Here is a 16,405-nt window from a genome sequence, read left to right as displayed (position 1 = left end):
CACACACACACGGTCACTCTCTCTGTTTGTCTGACTCTCTCTTTATTTTTTTCTAGTTTGTCAAATGTTAGAAAGTTAGATGTTTCTTTGTTCAGAAAACAGTGTATTAAAAAAAGCACCATACTACTGAAAATCCTCTTTATGTGAATCTTTTGGATTTTGTGTCAATGTTATTATTTTGTAATTTGACTTTTATGAATACAGTAAATGTGATGTCTAAATCTCTCACACACACACACACACACACACACACACACACACACACACACACACACACACACACACACACACACACACACACACACACACACACACACACACACACACACACACACACTCAGCCTCTCCTGCCACCAGTTCACATTCAAGAATTTTGGGCTTGGACCAGCCACCCTCCCAAGGCTAAGTCCTAGTGGACTGGCCTCCTACCAATCACAAAAAATTAACAAAGCAAAATTGTTGAAGAAGAAAACAGTTGTCTTAGAGCCGGAGCTCATATTACTGTACTGTATATTTAGCTCAATGATTATATTTGTGCTTTTTGCATTACTTAATTTTTCTCTTCTATATCTTAAGTCTGTGAGTAACTGAGCAAGCATCCAAAACAAGCAACCAGGTTTGTTGGCAAAGTTTGTTAGATAACCTGATGCAGAATCTTGAATGCTGTATTTTATGTTTGTGCTTCTTCGGTACAGAAACAATTTTGGGATGCAGATTACAGATTACTTATGTGTTTGCCATTACTTCACCAACTGATAACCCCCCCCCCCGCGAGATGATGGATGACACTGAAATGGAGGCGAGTGTCACATTGCTAAGCAGCTCTTCCATTGGGGCTGAAGCGTTAGAAAGAGGACAGCGTTTGCCCGATGATGACGACAGCCTGTACTACATCCCTGAAAGAAGGCCCTCGTTGGACTTGGGTCAAATGGACACCAGCCAGTGGTACTGATAATTTCTCAGTTAGCCCTCAGCATCTTCTTTTTCCTTCTAGGATAGTAACAAAAAACACACATCCTATCTTGCCACTTCCTTTCTCCAGATGGTACATTACGAAGTGAAATGAATTACATGTGAATCTTATTCAATATGATGAATTTCTCTATCTAAAATGTATTTATTTTATCTTTGGCTTTAAGAAAAGTTGTGAAATATTAGCAAAAATCAAACAGGTTTATCCAAATATGTGGGCATCTTTGGATGATGGTCTATACAGCAGGGTGGAGGTGCTATCAGTGTGTATTTCTTTTGCAGTGTGTAACAGTAACCTCACCAGCTCACACAGGCCAAGATTCACCATTAGGAAGTGCTTACATGACAAAAATTACACAAATAACATATCTATCATGTGGTATTGACAGCTGTGATGTGGCCAACAGGCAATTGACTAGCTGTTTTTCTGCCATTCCTTCAGGTATTTTATGGAAAAAGCCTCGTCTCCAGCTCTAAGCTATTGGTCAATGACAAGTGAGGAGAATTCAAACAGCATGGATGAAGAAGACAGATCCCCCACAAGGTACAAACCAGTCATCAGCACCTGTAATATTTATTTTGTTCCTTTTGTTGCATCCAAGGAAATTGTGACGACATCTTGAAGCATAACAATCCAAGCGTTTGTCATTCTGGTTTTAGGGTCCAGTTGGAAAGAGAAGATTCATTCTCTAGTAGCTACTCTTTCAACAGTGATGACTCTGAAAACCAAACCTCAAAGTAAGAAATACTCCATGACAAGGCACTTATACATTTTAGGGTGTGTGATTGCATAGACAGTGCATATATTGACTTGTGACCGTTGCCTTTCCAGGGTAAAAATCAAAGATAGTAATGTCTCCAAGTTTTCTGACACACCAGACCAAAGTGAGATCAGTCATCCTTCTCTGACAGTGGCATTCACTTTTAAGGTCAGTTTGTATTCATTTTGGGTCCATATTGAAAAAAGTAATTAAAATGCTGCCAAGTTGAAAAAGCTGTATTTTATCACCCTTTGGATTCAGGCTATTTGTAAAACCCTTGATAAGCTGCCTGAGGATGACATGAAGACATTCAAAATGATGCTATTGCACCATCACCAGCAGTCATTCAACATTCTTCCCCAAAGCATGGATGTGGTGGACATTGTGGATCAGCTCCTTGAGAGTTACAGCTTGGGGGAATCTTTGCAAATCACCAAAACCCTTCTTGAAGAAATTGGTCAAAAGAGATTGTTCAATTATCTTCAGACTTTGTGCGTCAGAAGTAAGATGGCTCATTATATACATTATTGTCTCATCACTGTTAATTCAGTCTCAATAAAAGGAATGGCCAGTATAATGACAATGAGAAATCTTACACTTCTTTTTATGCACATATTTTACAGATGAAGTTCTTCATGATTTAAGAGAAACTCTGAAGAAGACATACAGTGACGTATGTGAGGATTCTGCCATGCAGGGAGAGAAGAGGCCCCTTCATGATGTCTTCATTAATCCCTGTATAACTTCAACATGTGACAACGGCCCAAATATTGACCATGAGGTCATGACAATAGGAAAACTGGACAGCAATCAGATAGCAAGCAAGCTGCTTTCTACTAGGGATATTCTCAGCGCTGAAATGCTGAAGCAATCAAACCTGAATTTTCTATTGATTACTGGAATCGCAGGGACAGGAAAGTCTATGGCATTCAGAAAGTTGGTCCTCGATTGGACTGAGGAACGGTCCCATCAACACGTGTCTTTCTTGTTCCCAATGCCGTTCAGAGAACTCAGACAGTTTGAGAGTTCTGAGATATCCTTATTGGAAATAATACACACTCTCTACCCAGTAACAAAAAAACTCAGGGATGAGGATTACAGAAGTGAAGACTGCAAGTTAATGTTTGTCTTTGACGGTCTTGATGAGTACAACGGGGAGCTTGACTTTCAAGAAACTGATTTTCTCAGTGATTACACCAAACCCTCTAATCTGGATGCTATCATGGTCAACCTCCTGAGAGGGAAGTTGCTCTACCACAGTCTGTTTGTGGTCTTTTCTCGGCCACAGGTAAAACACTGCATTCCTTGGGATGTTCATTACAATATGGTGGATATCTGTGGTTTCTGTGATCCTGAAAAAGATGAATACTTTAAGAAGAGATTTCAGGACCAAGATCAAGCAGCCCGAGCTATTGCGTTTGTCAATTCTTCCAAAACCCTCCGCATCATGTGCCACCTGCCATTGTTTTGCTCGTTGGTTGCCAAGGAATATCAGTGTTTATTTAGGGAACAGGGGTTATGGGCAGAGCTGCCTCGAGGCATCACCTACATGTACACAAAGTTGTTACTTGCACTCACACGGGAGCTTCGCAGATTTAGAGCTCCAGATCACAGCCCATATAATGAAAGAGACTTTCTAATGAAACTTGGAAAATTGGCCTTCGAAATGCTGGAACAAAACCGGTTTAAGATCACAAAGGAGGACTGGAACCAGGCTGGAATCTGCGATGTGGAGGCAGTCAGTAACAGTGGCCTCTGCACACAATACCTCACAAAGACATTTGTCTTGTATCAAGAGAAAGTTCTCAGCTTTATTCACCCCACTATGCAGGAGTACCTAGCTGCCCTTTATGCATTTCTCTCTTTCAGAAACCTTGGGAAGAATGTCTTTGACAAGAAAATAACCCACAAGTTGATGGGTTACAAGGCTATAGGCCTTTACATGAGTGCTGTTGACAGAAGCCTTCTGTGTGACAATGGCAAACTAGACATTTTGCTGCGTTTTCTGTTTGGGATGGCTGTTGACTCTAACCTAGAACTCCTCACACCATTCTGCACCTCTTCTGGAAAGTGGCCAACATTCATCGAAGATGCTAATAAATTTATCAGGAAGAGGATCAGAGAAAATCGATATCCAAACAGGACTCGCAATTTGTATCACTGTCTGGAAGAGATGGGTGTCTGAGCCTCAGAGGTGGCATCCACGGATCTGACTCTTATGAAGTGACCAGTTCCAAAAGTCCTTTTGGTTCTGGAGATCTGACAGCCACAACAACAATTTGAGTTCATCTTTTTTTTTTTTTTTTGCAGTTATCTTTCCTAGCTTTCACATGTGTGTCAGAGAGAGGCTCTTAATTTCAGTAGGATGAAGACTCGTAGAATGTTTAAATTCAAAGACAAAAGTAAATTCAGTTATTCCTGGTGTACCAAACAAGTGTGGGGGAACGTAGTTTATAAGGGTGTTGTGTGATATATTTTGTGGTTGACACACTAAATCTTTGAAATGTATTATTGCTTTTGTGGCCACTAAAAACTTCTTCAAATAATTTTGTGGGCTCTAATGACACTATCATGATGTAGTGTCAAATATACTTTATACTATATCACAATATAGTGTTAAGCATCATTACCAATTTATTAAGGAGCTGTATAGTTATAGAATATTTTGGTAGCAGGATGAGTTTTGAACTGCCAGGCAGGAGGCCTAGAGGGAGATGACAGATGAGGTTTATGGATGTAGTGAAAGAGGACATGAAGGTAGTTGGTCTGAGAGAAGAGGATGCTAAGATAGGGTTAGATGGAGACAACTGATTCGCTGTGGCGACCCCTGAAGGGAGAAGGCAAAAAATGAAGATTTCTGCCACAGCTTCCTTAACAAATCTGGACTCAGACCATTGTAGTCCTGTCAGTAATGCTGTTGATGCTGTCGGTGCCCCACACATTTTTAGAGTAACTTTTTTTATCTGACTTTTTTCATTCAGGATTTTATTTTAATGCATTTCAACAGTACACATAGCAGTAGAAAGCAGTTACGTTGTTTGTGTAGATAGTAGACCTTTGTGAAGTAGAGCCATTTAAAAATGATGCAGAAGTTTTTCTTCAACTTGCATTAAATATATTCTTACCAGTCAGAATTATAATAAACAACAAAGTCAGAATATGATGTGTCCTTTCTAGCAGGAAATAGTTTGCAGATGTAAAATAGCTCAGATTATTCCACTTTTCACATCAGTGCAATTCAGTTTTCTTTCATTTCCCACATTCCGATCACTACTTGTCTATATTAAGGTCAGGTGCTTTTGATCCATCCCAGCAGAGTTTTGAACAACACAGGTGAAGGTGGAGTTGAAGTCGTCTGCTCTGATGCTCTTCAACATCAAGCTCCTGTGGAGGATTGCGCCCTCCTCCGAAGTGGTTCTGGAACAAACATCAGCTCAGGTGATTATGTTTTCATGACGAACAAATGTCAAAGTTATGAGGCTTAATACTCACTCTTCTGATTCCACTATCCTGTCGCTGCTCGGGGCGTCTTCGGGGAAGGATCCGTTGATCAGCCAATAGATGAGAGTCATGTCGTCGTTTGCGAAGGCGTCACAGCGCAGAAACAACTTCTCCCCTGTAAACCACAGTACTATGAGTGCACAGCTTCGACATATTCGCAGGACACCTTAAACCATCTTCAAAAATAAGGAGCTATCACGCAATGACACGTGGAAATATGTCTGAGTAAAAGCTTTACCTGCATGAGCCCTTAGGTAGACGTGATGTTGCCCGACGATCCTGGGAGAGCCGCCATCAGAGACTGAAGAATAAATAAAAGTTGGCTCAAAAATTCTAATTTTAGACATAAATTGTCACCTACAAAACATAATGTACCTGGATATCCAGCTGCAAGTAGAAGGAAGAGACACGCACATACCAAAGCTGTTGCAGAGACATACTGTCATGATCAACAATAACACAGTGAATATGTGTTGGTGTCAGTGTGGAAGTACCTGCGATGACAAACGACTTCATTTTAGTTTGTCTGAGAGCACTGCTGACCGGGGATTGGGTTTTATACACACACATAAAAGTAACTTCCCTTTCGCCCACATACCTCACAAACCAAGGGGTTCCACTCCGTGGTGATTTCCTCAAAAACATTTCCGTTCGTGTTCTCATGCGCTCTGCTGACACACTGTGACGTCTAACAAGCGTGTTCACTGAAGTGTGATCCCACATGTGTCATCCAGTGAACAAAACCCTCCAGCTCACACGGATAAAACGTCCACGTCCAATATAAAATGAGCTCTTCAACTTACAAAGACATAAAGTGAAACTTTTTTTTTATCTGGTCTGTGTTAACGGAGGGGTTTCAGACAGGTGTAATTATGAAGACCAGTACCTACATCATCACATCTGATCACATTAAAGCTTTCATTACTCTTGATTATGGGATGACAGTCTCCTAGTCATTGTCATTTATCATTTCATCCAATGGAAGATACTGTAAATATTAGTAGTCTTGATCAGCATTAAGGAGTAGGCCACTTCAGAATGTGTCGGTGTATTAAAACATTTAAAAACCAAAGGAAACCATCTTCATTACTACATGCAGCTGTTTCTGTAGTTTAGGTGAGCTGATTCTAGAACATTCTCAGTGATATTCCATCACTTGAAATTGCACAAACTTTGTGACAGTTCTTATTTTGGAGTGTGAACAGAAATGACCTCTTGTCAGTTGATAAAGATGAGAATCTGTGAAAACAAGGGCTTTTTAACTTCCTCTAATATTCATGATTCCATCTTAGCAAGCGCTGTTGAAGATTCCCAAATTTTAACGATTAGCATGCTTTTCCTCTTAATGATGCATCACTGTCAGCGTGTTGGAAACTCATGTGTCACTTAAAGTCAATGGATGGGGTCAGTCTGAGGCAGATGACTCAGACAGAAATAACCCCAGAGGAAGTCATTGGATACATGTATTTTTACACAGGGAGTAATTATTGTAATGATTTCAAGTGAATATTTATTACTCATGAGTGATAGCTATCAGACATGAGAATGAAAAGTTCCAAGTTAGGTAACAAACACTTGACACAAAAAAATTAGTACAAAGCACCTCTTGTATGTTTAACAATTTTACTAGGTCATAAAAGCAACAAACCAATTATTCTTATTAAGATGTGTGAAGCAAATCCTGGGAAATTGACACGGACATCCAAATTTGAGATCACCAGTAAAATACAGATACTGTGTGCCTACAAATATGTACAAAAGTATAGACACTTTTCTTTATTGGTGCTTCAGTTCGACATCAGGCCCTCAGTCTTTTGAGCCAGTGCATGTCTTCTCCACGTGGCGTGCTTGTCCATTTCACTCACAGGTCACTCCAGACCCAGGACATAGTTGATGCCTTGCACAAATCCAATGATAACAGGCTGCCAGGCCACCAAGTACCGAAGCCAGTCTAAAAGTTGTCCATACATGACATGCGGTCTCTCCCAGCTGATATATCGATTAAGGATACACAAAAAAAGCTTCAACAGCATTTTTTCTCTTTTTGAACAGATTTTCATTTTGACAAGACATCAGCTCTCATCAGTGCCAATGACTCAGATATACTATAGCTTGCTAACCATAACAATTGAATTTGTGGCTGTTTGTTCACATTGTCACTTTATACATCTTAGGCCAAAAATGAGTCAAAAACTGAAGCCAACATCAAGTTGGAGTCATGAGCGAAACTATTTCAGCGTGGCTGAGAATGGGTAGCCCGCTTCTGCTTCCTTAGTTAATTGTGATGTCGTTTCCTGAAATGTAATTTCTAGACCATAAAAAGAAACCTAGATTTATATAACCAGTAACTCTTCCATAACTTATTTGAAATACCCCGCAATGTGCCACCAGAATAATTTACCTCAACTGAACAAAATATTCCTTTCTGTTTCTGTTCTTTCTCCAGTGACTTAACGTGATGGGTTTCTGGAATATTTCTTGTGTCATCAAGGAAAATGTCACACCTACATTTTTGTGTGCTCAGATGTTATGTATGATTGCCAACAATTCACCAGCAATCTCAGAGAAAGTCTTTCTGTGCTGTGTTCACATAATAACAGGACAGGAAGTAGAAAGAGAATTCCTCCAGAAATGAGTCTGGCGAGCAGGTAGTGGTTAAATTAAGCAGCGTAGACAGAAGCAACAGGTACAGATGTAAGAAATACAGAATAAAAAGGATACGGGTTACTGAACATCCGCTTCAGATCCACCTTCTCTTTGCAGTATGGACACATCTGCTTCTTCCCAACGATGCACCATCCTCTTATGCAGAACTCATGGAACCTGGGTTTGAAGTCAAGGTTTGGTAGTGCAGTATTTGACATCTCAAAATGCATTGTAATTACTCCAGAAATGGAAATTTTTCAATGGATCATAGAAAATATAAGAATGAAAATGTATTTTTGTAATCACCGGGCATCAACGCTGAGATCAGCATTTATAAAACCAGTACATTGATGACTAATTTGGGGGAACTTTAGAAATAAAAGAAAATCACTATTTTTAACTTACGGTGCTGCAACCCTTTATTGAACATTCCCAAAAAATAAAAGTTAAAGAGTGTGTAATATCTGTCAAATAAAATCTTTACACCGTTGTTATAGATTATCATCGGCCGGTGATGTGATTTTGGCTCAGTAATTATCAGTTATAACAACCAATTCTCTACATACACTCAACAAAAATATAAACGGAACACTTGTTTTTGCTCCCATTTTTCATGAGATGGACTTAAAGATCTATAATTCATTCCAGATACACAAGCATTTCTCTCAAACATTGTTCACAAATCTAAATGTGTGATAGTGAGGCACTTCTGCTTTGCTGAGATAATCCATCCCACCTCACAGTTGTGCCACATCAAGATGCTGATCTGACATGATTAGTGCACAGGTGTACCTTATACTGCCCACAATAAAAGCCCACCCTGAAATGTGCAGGGTTTTTTTTTTTGCTTTACTCGGGATCTGGGGACTCAGAACCAGTCAGTATCTGGTGTGACCACCATTTGCCTCATGCAGTGCAACACATCTTCATCGCATAGAGTTTATCAGATTGTCAATTGTGGCCTGTGGAATGTTGGTCCACTCCTCTTCAATGGCTGTGCGAAGTTGCTGGATATTAGTAGGAACTGGTACACGCTGTCGTATACACCGGTCAAGCGCATCCCAAACATGCTCAATGGGTGACATGTCCGGTGAGTATGCTGGCCATGCAAGAACTGGGACATTTTCAGCTTCCAAGAATTGTGTACAGATCCTTTCAACATGGGGCCGTGCATTATCTTGCTGAAACATGAGGTGATGTTCATGGATGTACGGAACAACAATGGGCCTCAGGATCTCATCACGGTATCTCTATGCATTCAAAATGCCATCAATAAAATGCACCTGTGTTCTTCGTCCATAACAGATGTCTGCCCATATCATAACCCCACCACGACCATGGGCCACTCGATCCAAAACATTGACATCAGCAAAGCGCTCACCCACACGACGCCACACACGCTGTCTGCCATCTGCCCTGAACAATGTAAACTGAGATTCATCCGTGAAGAAAACACCTCTCCAACGTGCCAGACGCCATCCAATGTGAGCATTTGCCAACTCAAGTCAGTTACGGCGACGATCTGGAGTCAGGTTAAGACCCCCATGAGGACGGCGAGCATACAGTTGAGCTTCCCTGAGACGGTTTCTGACAGTTTGTGCAGAAATTGTTTGGTTATGCAAACCAATTGTTTCTGCAGCTGTCTGAGTGGCTGGTGTCGATCTTGGAGGTGAACCTGATGGATGTGGAGGTCCTGGGCTGGTGTGGTTACACGTGGTCTGCGGTTGTGAGGCTGGTTGGATGTACTGCCATATTCTCTGAAACGCCTTTGGAGATGGCTTATGGTGGAGAAATGAACATTCAAAGCACAAGCAACAGATCTGGTTGACATTCCTGCTGTCAGCATGCCAAATGCACGCTCCCTCAATGCTTGTGGTATCTGTGGGCAGTATAAGGTACACCTGTGCACTAATCATGATGTCAGATCAGCATCTTGATGTGGCAAACCTGTGAGGTGGGATGGATTATCTCAGCAAAGCAGAAGTGCTCACTATCACACATTTAGACAGATTTGTGAACAATGTTTGAGAGAAATGCTAATATTGTGTATCTGGAATGAATTATAGATCTTTAAGTCCATCTCATGGAAAATGGGAGCAAAAACTAAAGTGTTGCATTTATATTTTTGTTGAGTGTACTTAGCTTAATGATGTTAATAAATATCTTTTTTTTGTTAACACTATGTCTCCAAGGTCGTGTGTCATTGCCAGAAATTACAATACAGGAAGTAATAAAAGTTCAAACTGACATGTAAAATAATAAAATAATTTCCTTTTGAGCTGCTCACAGAGTACACAATACTGTTCCAGAACAAAGCTCTGATTATATTTTATGGAAGTGAAACCCCTGAGCAGGTTGAACTTCTCTTCAATGGAATGAAAATGTGTCATTACGTCACAGGGAAGGATACACATGATTGCAGGATAATCTGTATGTGTTCTCAATAATCCCCTCTTCACTGACATCTACGAGGATGGGCTGACCACACACGGCACAAATGTTATCAGATAGGTGTTTGGTTGGCATGCCAGATGCACTGTAGTACTAAAAAAACAACATAGAACACAGACAAAAATAAATGACAACCAGCAGGGCACAGAAACACACACAATGTCTGAAATTTGGCAACTTACCCCGACAGTTGAAGCCATGAAGTCTGCACACATCTCAGCAAAGTCTCTTCCTAGGACGCCGTAGTACAAGCCGTAGAATAAAAGTGAAACACCAAAGTCCATTGCATCCTCCGGTTTTATCCTGCACATAAAAGGAACTGCATCGGAATCACGACCCACATGGAATTTAGCGTCATTTTATATTCCAATCAGGAAACATCTAGATATTTTCAGAAATACATGGTGTGACATATCATGAAGCAAAAACTGATTACACAATGGAATCACGTCACATAACATGACAAACAGGGAGCTTTATGAACTTTAATCTATTGTTTCCTTCAGCTGAGTAGACAGGCTTAATAACCAACCAATCAAGAAACAAATAGCACTGTTCATCCAAAGGTGTTTGTCAGTGGCTTTATTTCAAATTTTAATCTAGTAACGGTTTGAAAAAGACTAAATAAAATGACAAAAATAATTTAAAAACTATGACAAATATTTGCTTTCTACTGGTACTTCCTTTAGCAAACATGACCTGGCCAAGAGAAGAGCAAGACAATAAGAAAGAACTGATGGACCATGTTTTTACACATATCACAAATTAATTATTGTCAAATGGTTTACCTTAAATTATATATATGAGTTCTGTAATGAAATAAGTCCACATCATAAGGTGGGTAATGAAAAAACAGCTGCATTTTTGATAAGAAAGTCTATAATCCTGATAGCATTTGGATTATGTTATGTTTCAGACATATCCACAAATGAAAAACAAAGTTTTTAAAAGTAAAGAAAGCTTGTTGTCAACTAAGTATTCAGGAGAATATTGAACATTGTCGGTGGAGTCATCAGCAAAACAAGGCAGTGAGACTGCAACATCCCGCAACACCTCTGAATTCAAAATTTTACCCTTTTTGCACCCTAAAAGATACAAAAGTCGTAATTTGACATTGACCTATTTTTCCAAAGGTGAAGGTCATCATTACATTTTTGTGCCTCTAGCCTCCTGAACATGCTGCTTTTTGTTTTGTGTATATAACTCATCATCAGGTTTCAGAGTATAAAAGTGAAAATTTAACCTTGATCTTATTTTTCTAGGTCAATGTTGTGATAATATTTTCATTCCCTTGCCTCCCTGAATATAAAGCCTTTTGTTTCGTCTGTCTATCTTATCCGGTTCCTGAGATATGTACAAATTTTTTATAAATGTTGATATTTGACCTTGACCTTGTTTTCCTCAAGGTCAAGTTCATCATCTCATTTTCATCCCCTTTGCCACCCCAGTAATGTGCTTTTTGTTTCATCTTTCTATCTGCAACGGTTGTGAAGATATTTGGTGGACGAATAGAAGAACACACAAACACTGAACGGTGGTGTTGTAATTAAAAACTACAAACACCACCACCTAGTGGCAACTAAACGCTACTGCTTTAATTTCATTCAGTGTCACTGAAATAATATACATACCTGAATATTAGATTTATGCCAAAAAGTGTAAACATAACAACACTGTAGCCAACTATTCCTGTGGCATAGCTGATCTTGTAAAGTAGGAGGAACCACTTATACACCAACCTACAGAGGCCAAACAGAAGGAATATTTCAGAGAATGTCGTGACATGTTATTAATAGAAATGCTAATCTAACCGTTTAAAGGATTAAGTGAAACAAATGGTCAAACCTTGGCGTGGTGCAAGCCAGCGGCTTGCGAGTGGCACGGTATGAGACGTAAGCTGTGATGACAGAGAAGATGAACCAAGTGGTCAGGAACCTCCACCAGTGGAGTTTGGTTGTAAAGTAGAGAGGAACTACCCACATCTGGAATAGAGTCACGAGCTACGAGACAGCACAGCGTAGATGTTAGAAGCTGTGCAGCAGCATGAAGTCACCACCACAACGGAGACATGAATGACAATGATTGTTTGCACAGTGTTGGGATAAGGAGGAAAAGAGCAGTTTATTATTATATTATTATTAAAATTAGAGGGAATAAATGGTGATACATTTAAAAGAAATGGATGTGGTACAAGATGTTTCTACCCATCACATAAATAAAACATAGACCTCGCTCTCTGGTGACCAGTATCTGTATTCAGCAAAAAGTCTTTCAATCGTGCCTTCACTAGATGGTATTTAATTTTTTATTTTTTTATTTATTTTAATTTCTCATGTTTCCTTACAATCCTTCAAACATTTTCCTTCTTTGTCTTACATTGTATGACTTTGGATGTCTCTGCTTCCACTGGACAAGGACTAGCTGGGCAACAACAAGGGTGACTATTAGGATGAGCACCATCTCTGCGTGCATGGCCTCATGGCCTTTGTGTTTGGCGTGCATTCTTGCGTGCTCCACCCTGCAGAAAAAGGACAGCACGCTCAGCTCCTGTCACGCATCTAAGAGACACACTAATTATGATTTCATATTGTCAAACAAGACAAGCATGTTCTTAACACTACAATAAGGTGTACTACTGGCAAATATGTTTTGCCAATATATAAAAGACAAGGGAGTCAAATAGTAAATGCCGAAGTAGGTTCACGTGGAAAAAGTGTTATTTTGTTACATAAGTTACTGGGTTTTCTGTAAGAAAGCTTTTCAGAGAAAAATTAATCATCCTCATATACTTTAAGATACAAACACAATACATGATCCATTAAAAGTGTACAAACCTCCACTTTTCTTCTGGTGAAAGCTTTGACACATCGAACTAAAGAAAGAGATAAAATAACCATTTCATTTGACATTATAAGAAGCATGCAGGACAGACAATAAAAATCACAGCTTGAGTATTTGGAGGACATTTACACTTATGACATTCATCAAAGCACCTGCTGCATGAATACAGGACATTTTCAATGTGTTTTGGGGTTAGGTAAGGGCCACATGTAAAACTGTTTTAGCATCTGTGTTTGTTGTGTTAGCTGTTGCTGACAGATTTTGCACAATGGCAGATTTGGCCAAAAATAGTATGGTTTTACGTTTATTATTGAACTCCTGACATGTTTACATATCAATGTACAGTTATTATTCCCAAATTGCATAGCAAAGCTAACCCTGCAGGCCTCTTCCTAACAAAGAAACAATACTATCATTTTTTGTTTCAGCCCAGGTCTGTGAAACTTTAAGGTATGGCACAAGTGGAATTCTAAACACAAAGTAAACACATCAGAAAACAGAAACGGAAAGTCACAATGAGGCCTGCAATGCTTTCTGAATATTCATGGTGGAAACTTTCTGAGGAAATTTACAGGGATTTGATAAACTGGAACAATAAAATACAAATGGAGGTTTAGTGCAGGCTGTAACACCAAATCAAATGTGTATAAAGTAGAAACAACACTTAATCTATATCAGACAAATATCTAACCATTAATGTACAAGCCTTCTATACAAATTTTTTCAACATTCTTGTCATCATAATAACTGGCACATTCTATGATTTAAAGTCCTCAAGTGGCATTTAATCAAGATACAGCCCACACGGAAACAGCTATCCAGAAAAGACTAGTAGAAGATGTTAATAAGTTGTAAATGGTGGACTTTGCTGTAGCTTACCATCTGCTAGTGAACTGAAACATCACAAAAAATATAAACCCCATTCACCAAGATGCAAAGTGACATACTGACTAAAAGTACATCACATATTGGCTCATTCAGTGCAGTATTTGTTTTTACAGTATTGTGAGGTGTATGTCTAATTAAAATTGTGTCGTTTATTTCCTATTGTCTCATAATCTCTCACTCCTTTGGCTTTGGCTCTTACATGGCAAATAACATACATTTCTACAGAACTTAATGAATTCAAACTTTTGAACTTAACTTTTGTAGATCAGCAAGAACAAATTCATGCATGTCAAAGCTGAAAATATTCAGTACTGTACTCTCAAAGTTGTTTAGCTTGTTTAGCTACATGGAGGTAGGAAGAGTTAAGTCAATGTTTTCTTTTAATTAAAATACCCTATTTTCCACACCACGAATAAACACACGCTAAACTACTTGTCCTATTACCAGTTCATATCAAGTTTAGCTTGAGGCAAAATACATGCTAAATACACCACATTTTTTGTTTCAGTTTATTCAGTTCCCTTTTCACATATTTCACAATTACTAAAGTATTGTAACTTTATACTATTCATGCCTATTTCTGGCTGGGAAAAATCATGCTTGATTAAAATTGATCAACTTCAATCAGTTCATGAACAACATTCTGTCAATTCAGACAAGACAGGAAAAAAGCTATGCCGGACACATTAAGTCATGCACTGGCACTACTCCCATACATTTCAAATCAACTGAGATCCAAACACAAGGTTCCAATACATATACAGTATGTACATGCTGTCTGCTGTGCGGCCATTCTGTCTGACACTAATCTAGTCATTACACCTCACAGGACACGTCAACGTGGGGTCTCAGCCCATGTTGTGTGTCTTGTACACTGCGAGCTTGTCAGTCACAATGATATTGACGATTGAAGATTGAAACGCTAAAAGAAGTGGTTTGCTAGCTTCCCTGCATCCGCTGAATGCTGCTACACGTGACCTTTGACCCGACCAGCCACATCAGCGGTACTGGTATTGCTAATTTATCAATTTAGGTAACATTGTCGAAGCAAAAAGTGACGCCACCGTTATTCTAAACGTTTGGATGACTATATGCTTGCTGAATTTTGGCACTCGATGTGTGCTAGCTACTTTAACTAAATGACAGGAACAAGCATTGCTAAACTTAAACATTTACTGGGTGGTACTAGCTAGGTATCTCAATTGTCAGAGTGTTTCTAGTGTTGTTTCGCTGAGCAAAGCAAATACCCTAAATCCTACATGTAAACTTAGCAGTACCGGACGGCTAAAATGTGGCTAACAGCTTATGGTATGCTAAATCCGTGTGTAACTTAGTGGCAAAATGAGAGTTGGCAGCTGGTACCACAGAGTAAATTCGCCCTCATCCGTCCTGATATGTCGTTCTGGTCTATTACTGTCACCTGGCTCGGTTCATCATGGTGCTCCAGTCCATGGTCGTGGTCTACACCATCAACCTCCACCTCAAACACCCCGGCCATCTTCAGAGTGCTGCTTTACAGTTCCAGGTCCATTAGCATTAGCGACGAACCTGACACGGTCACTTCCGGTCGGTCTTGCTTTCTTCTCCTTTCAAAATAAAATCGGAAATAATATAGGTCAAATACGTATCGTCATGTTTTGTACACAAGTTTTTCCAGTCTCACTGTTTAAATTTACGGACTGATTAGGGCATCGCGAATAATATTTTTTTGAATAATTAAGTCAAAATTCTGAGAATAAACTTATATTTCTAAGGTTAAATTTAGATCTCTCAAAATAAAGTAAAAATTTCCCTGGCTATTAGTTACTACCTGTAACTTGTAATAGTTTTATGACCTTCTGACGTTTAGACAGCTCTTTACACATACACAGTGGTATGGTAGCAATAGTAGTTTGAATTCAAATAATAGTAATAAACACTTTTTCCTTATTGTTTGTGATGTGTAACTGACCTAGACCTTCAAAGCAATGATAAACAAGATGTCAGCCATTGTGATTTTTATGGATACTGTGTTTTGTAAACCAATTTCAAATATGGTCAGTACAATGTTAACGCCATGAGGATGAAAATTGTTAGACATCTGAGTCTAGTTATGTAGTTATGCCTGTGCAGATTTGCAAGTTTTGATGTCTTGCTCTGAATCAGGAAGGTCTCCAAATTTCTACAGGAAACGGCATGCTTCTGTACCTTGATGGATATTAAATGTTTATTGTGCTAGAAAACAATAAAATACTTATATACTGTATCCTCAAATGACTATGCAACTCAGTTAAAAGTATTTCCATTTAGGTTGCATTCTGATGACACTACGAGATAAAATGATGTTTACAGTGACATCCGTGGGA

General features: G+C 39.2%; 3 protein-coding genes across 4 annotated transcripts; 1 reads left to right on the top strand and 2 right to left on the bottom strand.

Annotated features, from left to right (window-relative positions):
• Nucleotides 1-698: 698 nt before the first annotated feature.
• nlrc3l1 (NLR family, CARD domain containing 3-like 1) lies at nucleotides 699-4,229 on the top strand. The gene is made up of 6 exons (XM_068331483.1): nucleotides 699-945; nucleotides 1,415-1,516; nucleotides 1,633-1,710; nucleotides 1,805-1,901; nucleotides 1,995-2,235; nucleotides 2,357-4,229. Exons 1-6 carry the CDS (start codon nucleotides 776-778, stop codon nucleotides 3,916-3,918), a joined length of 2,250 nt encoding a protein of 749 aa, XP_068187584.1. The 5' UTR covers nucleotides 699-775; the 3' UTR covers nucleotides 3,919-4,229.
• Nucleotides 4,230-4,407: 178 nt separating this feature from the next.
• Nucleotides 4,408-6,688, bottom strand: LOC137606290 (uncharacterized). Of its 2 annotated transcripts, XM_068331487.1 has the most exons (5): nucleotides 5,729-6,688; nucleotides 5,610-5,657; nucleotides 5,473-5,535; nucleotides 5,226-5,349; nucleotides 4,408-5,150 (listed from the first exon to the last, which is right to left on the bottom strand). In XM_068331487.1, exons 1-5 carry the CDS (start codon nucleotides 5,955-5,957, stop codon nucleotides 5,012-5,014), a joined length of 603 nt encoding a protein of 200 aa, XP_068187588.1. In that variant the 5' UTR covers nucleotides 5,958-6,688; the 3' UTR covers nucleotides 4,408-5,011. The 2 variants fall into 2 exon arrangements, with proteins under 2 accessions (XP_068187588.1, XP_068187589.1); XM_068331488.1 differs by lacking the exon at nucleotides 5,610-5,657 and having other exon boundaries at nucleotides 4,412-5,150.
• A 152-nt stretch (nucleotides 6,689-6,840) lies between these two features.
• rnf121 (ring finger protein 121) lies at nucleotides 6,841-15,609 on the bottom strand. Its single transcript, XM_068331484.1, has 9 exons — nucleotides 15,481-15,609; nucleotides 13,166-13,203; nucleotides 12,708-12,849; nucleotides 12,177-12,331; nucleotides 11,963-12,070; nucleotides 10,514-10,634; nucleotides 10,291-10,424; nucleotides 7,956-8,057; nucleotides 6,841-7,223 (listed from the first exon to the last, which is right to left on the bottom strand). Exons 1-9 carry the CDS (start codon nucleotides 15,556-15,558, stop codon nucleotides 7,103-7,105), a joined length of 999 nt encoding a protein of 332 aa, XP_068187585.1. The 5' UTR covers nucleotides 15,559-15,609; the 3' UTR covers nucleotides 6,841-7,102.
• Between the last annotated feature and the right edge of the window lie 796 nt (nucleotides 15,610-16,405).

Source organism: Antennarius striatus, chromosome 13, assembly GCF_040054535.1.
Source record: "Antennarius striatus isolate MH-2024 chromosome 13, ASM4005453v1, whole genome shotgun sequence".
Taxonomy (NCBI): domain Eukaryota; kingdom Metazoa; phylum Chordata; class Actinopteri; order Lophiiformes; family Antennariidae; genus Antennarius; species Antennarius striatus.
Note: the sequence above shows the minus strand (reverse complement) of the source record. Positions and strands in the feature narration are given on the sequence as shown.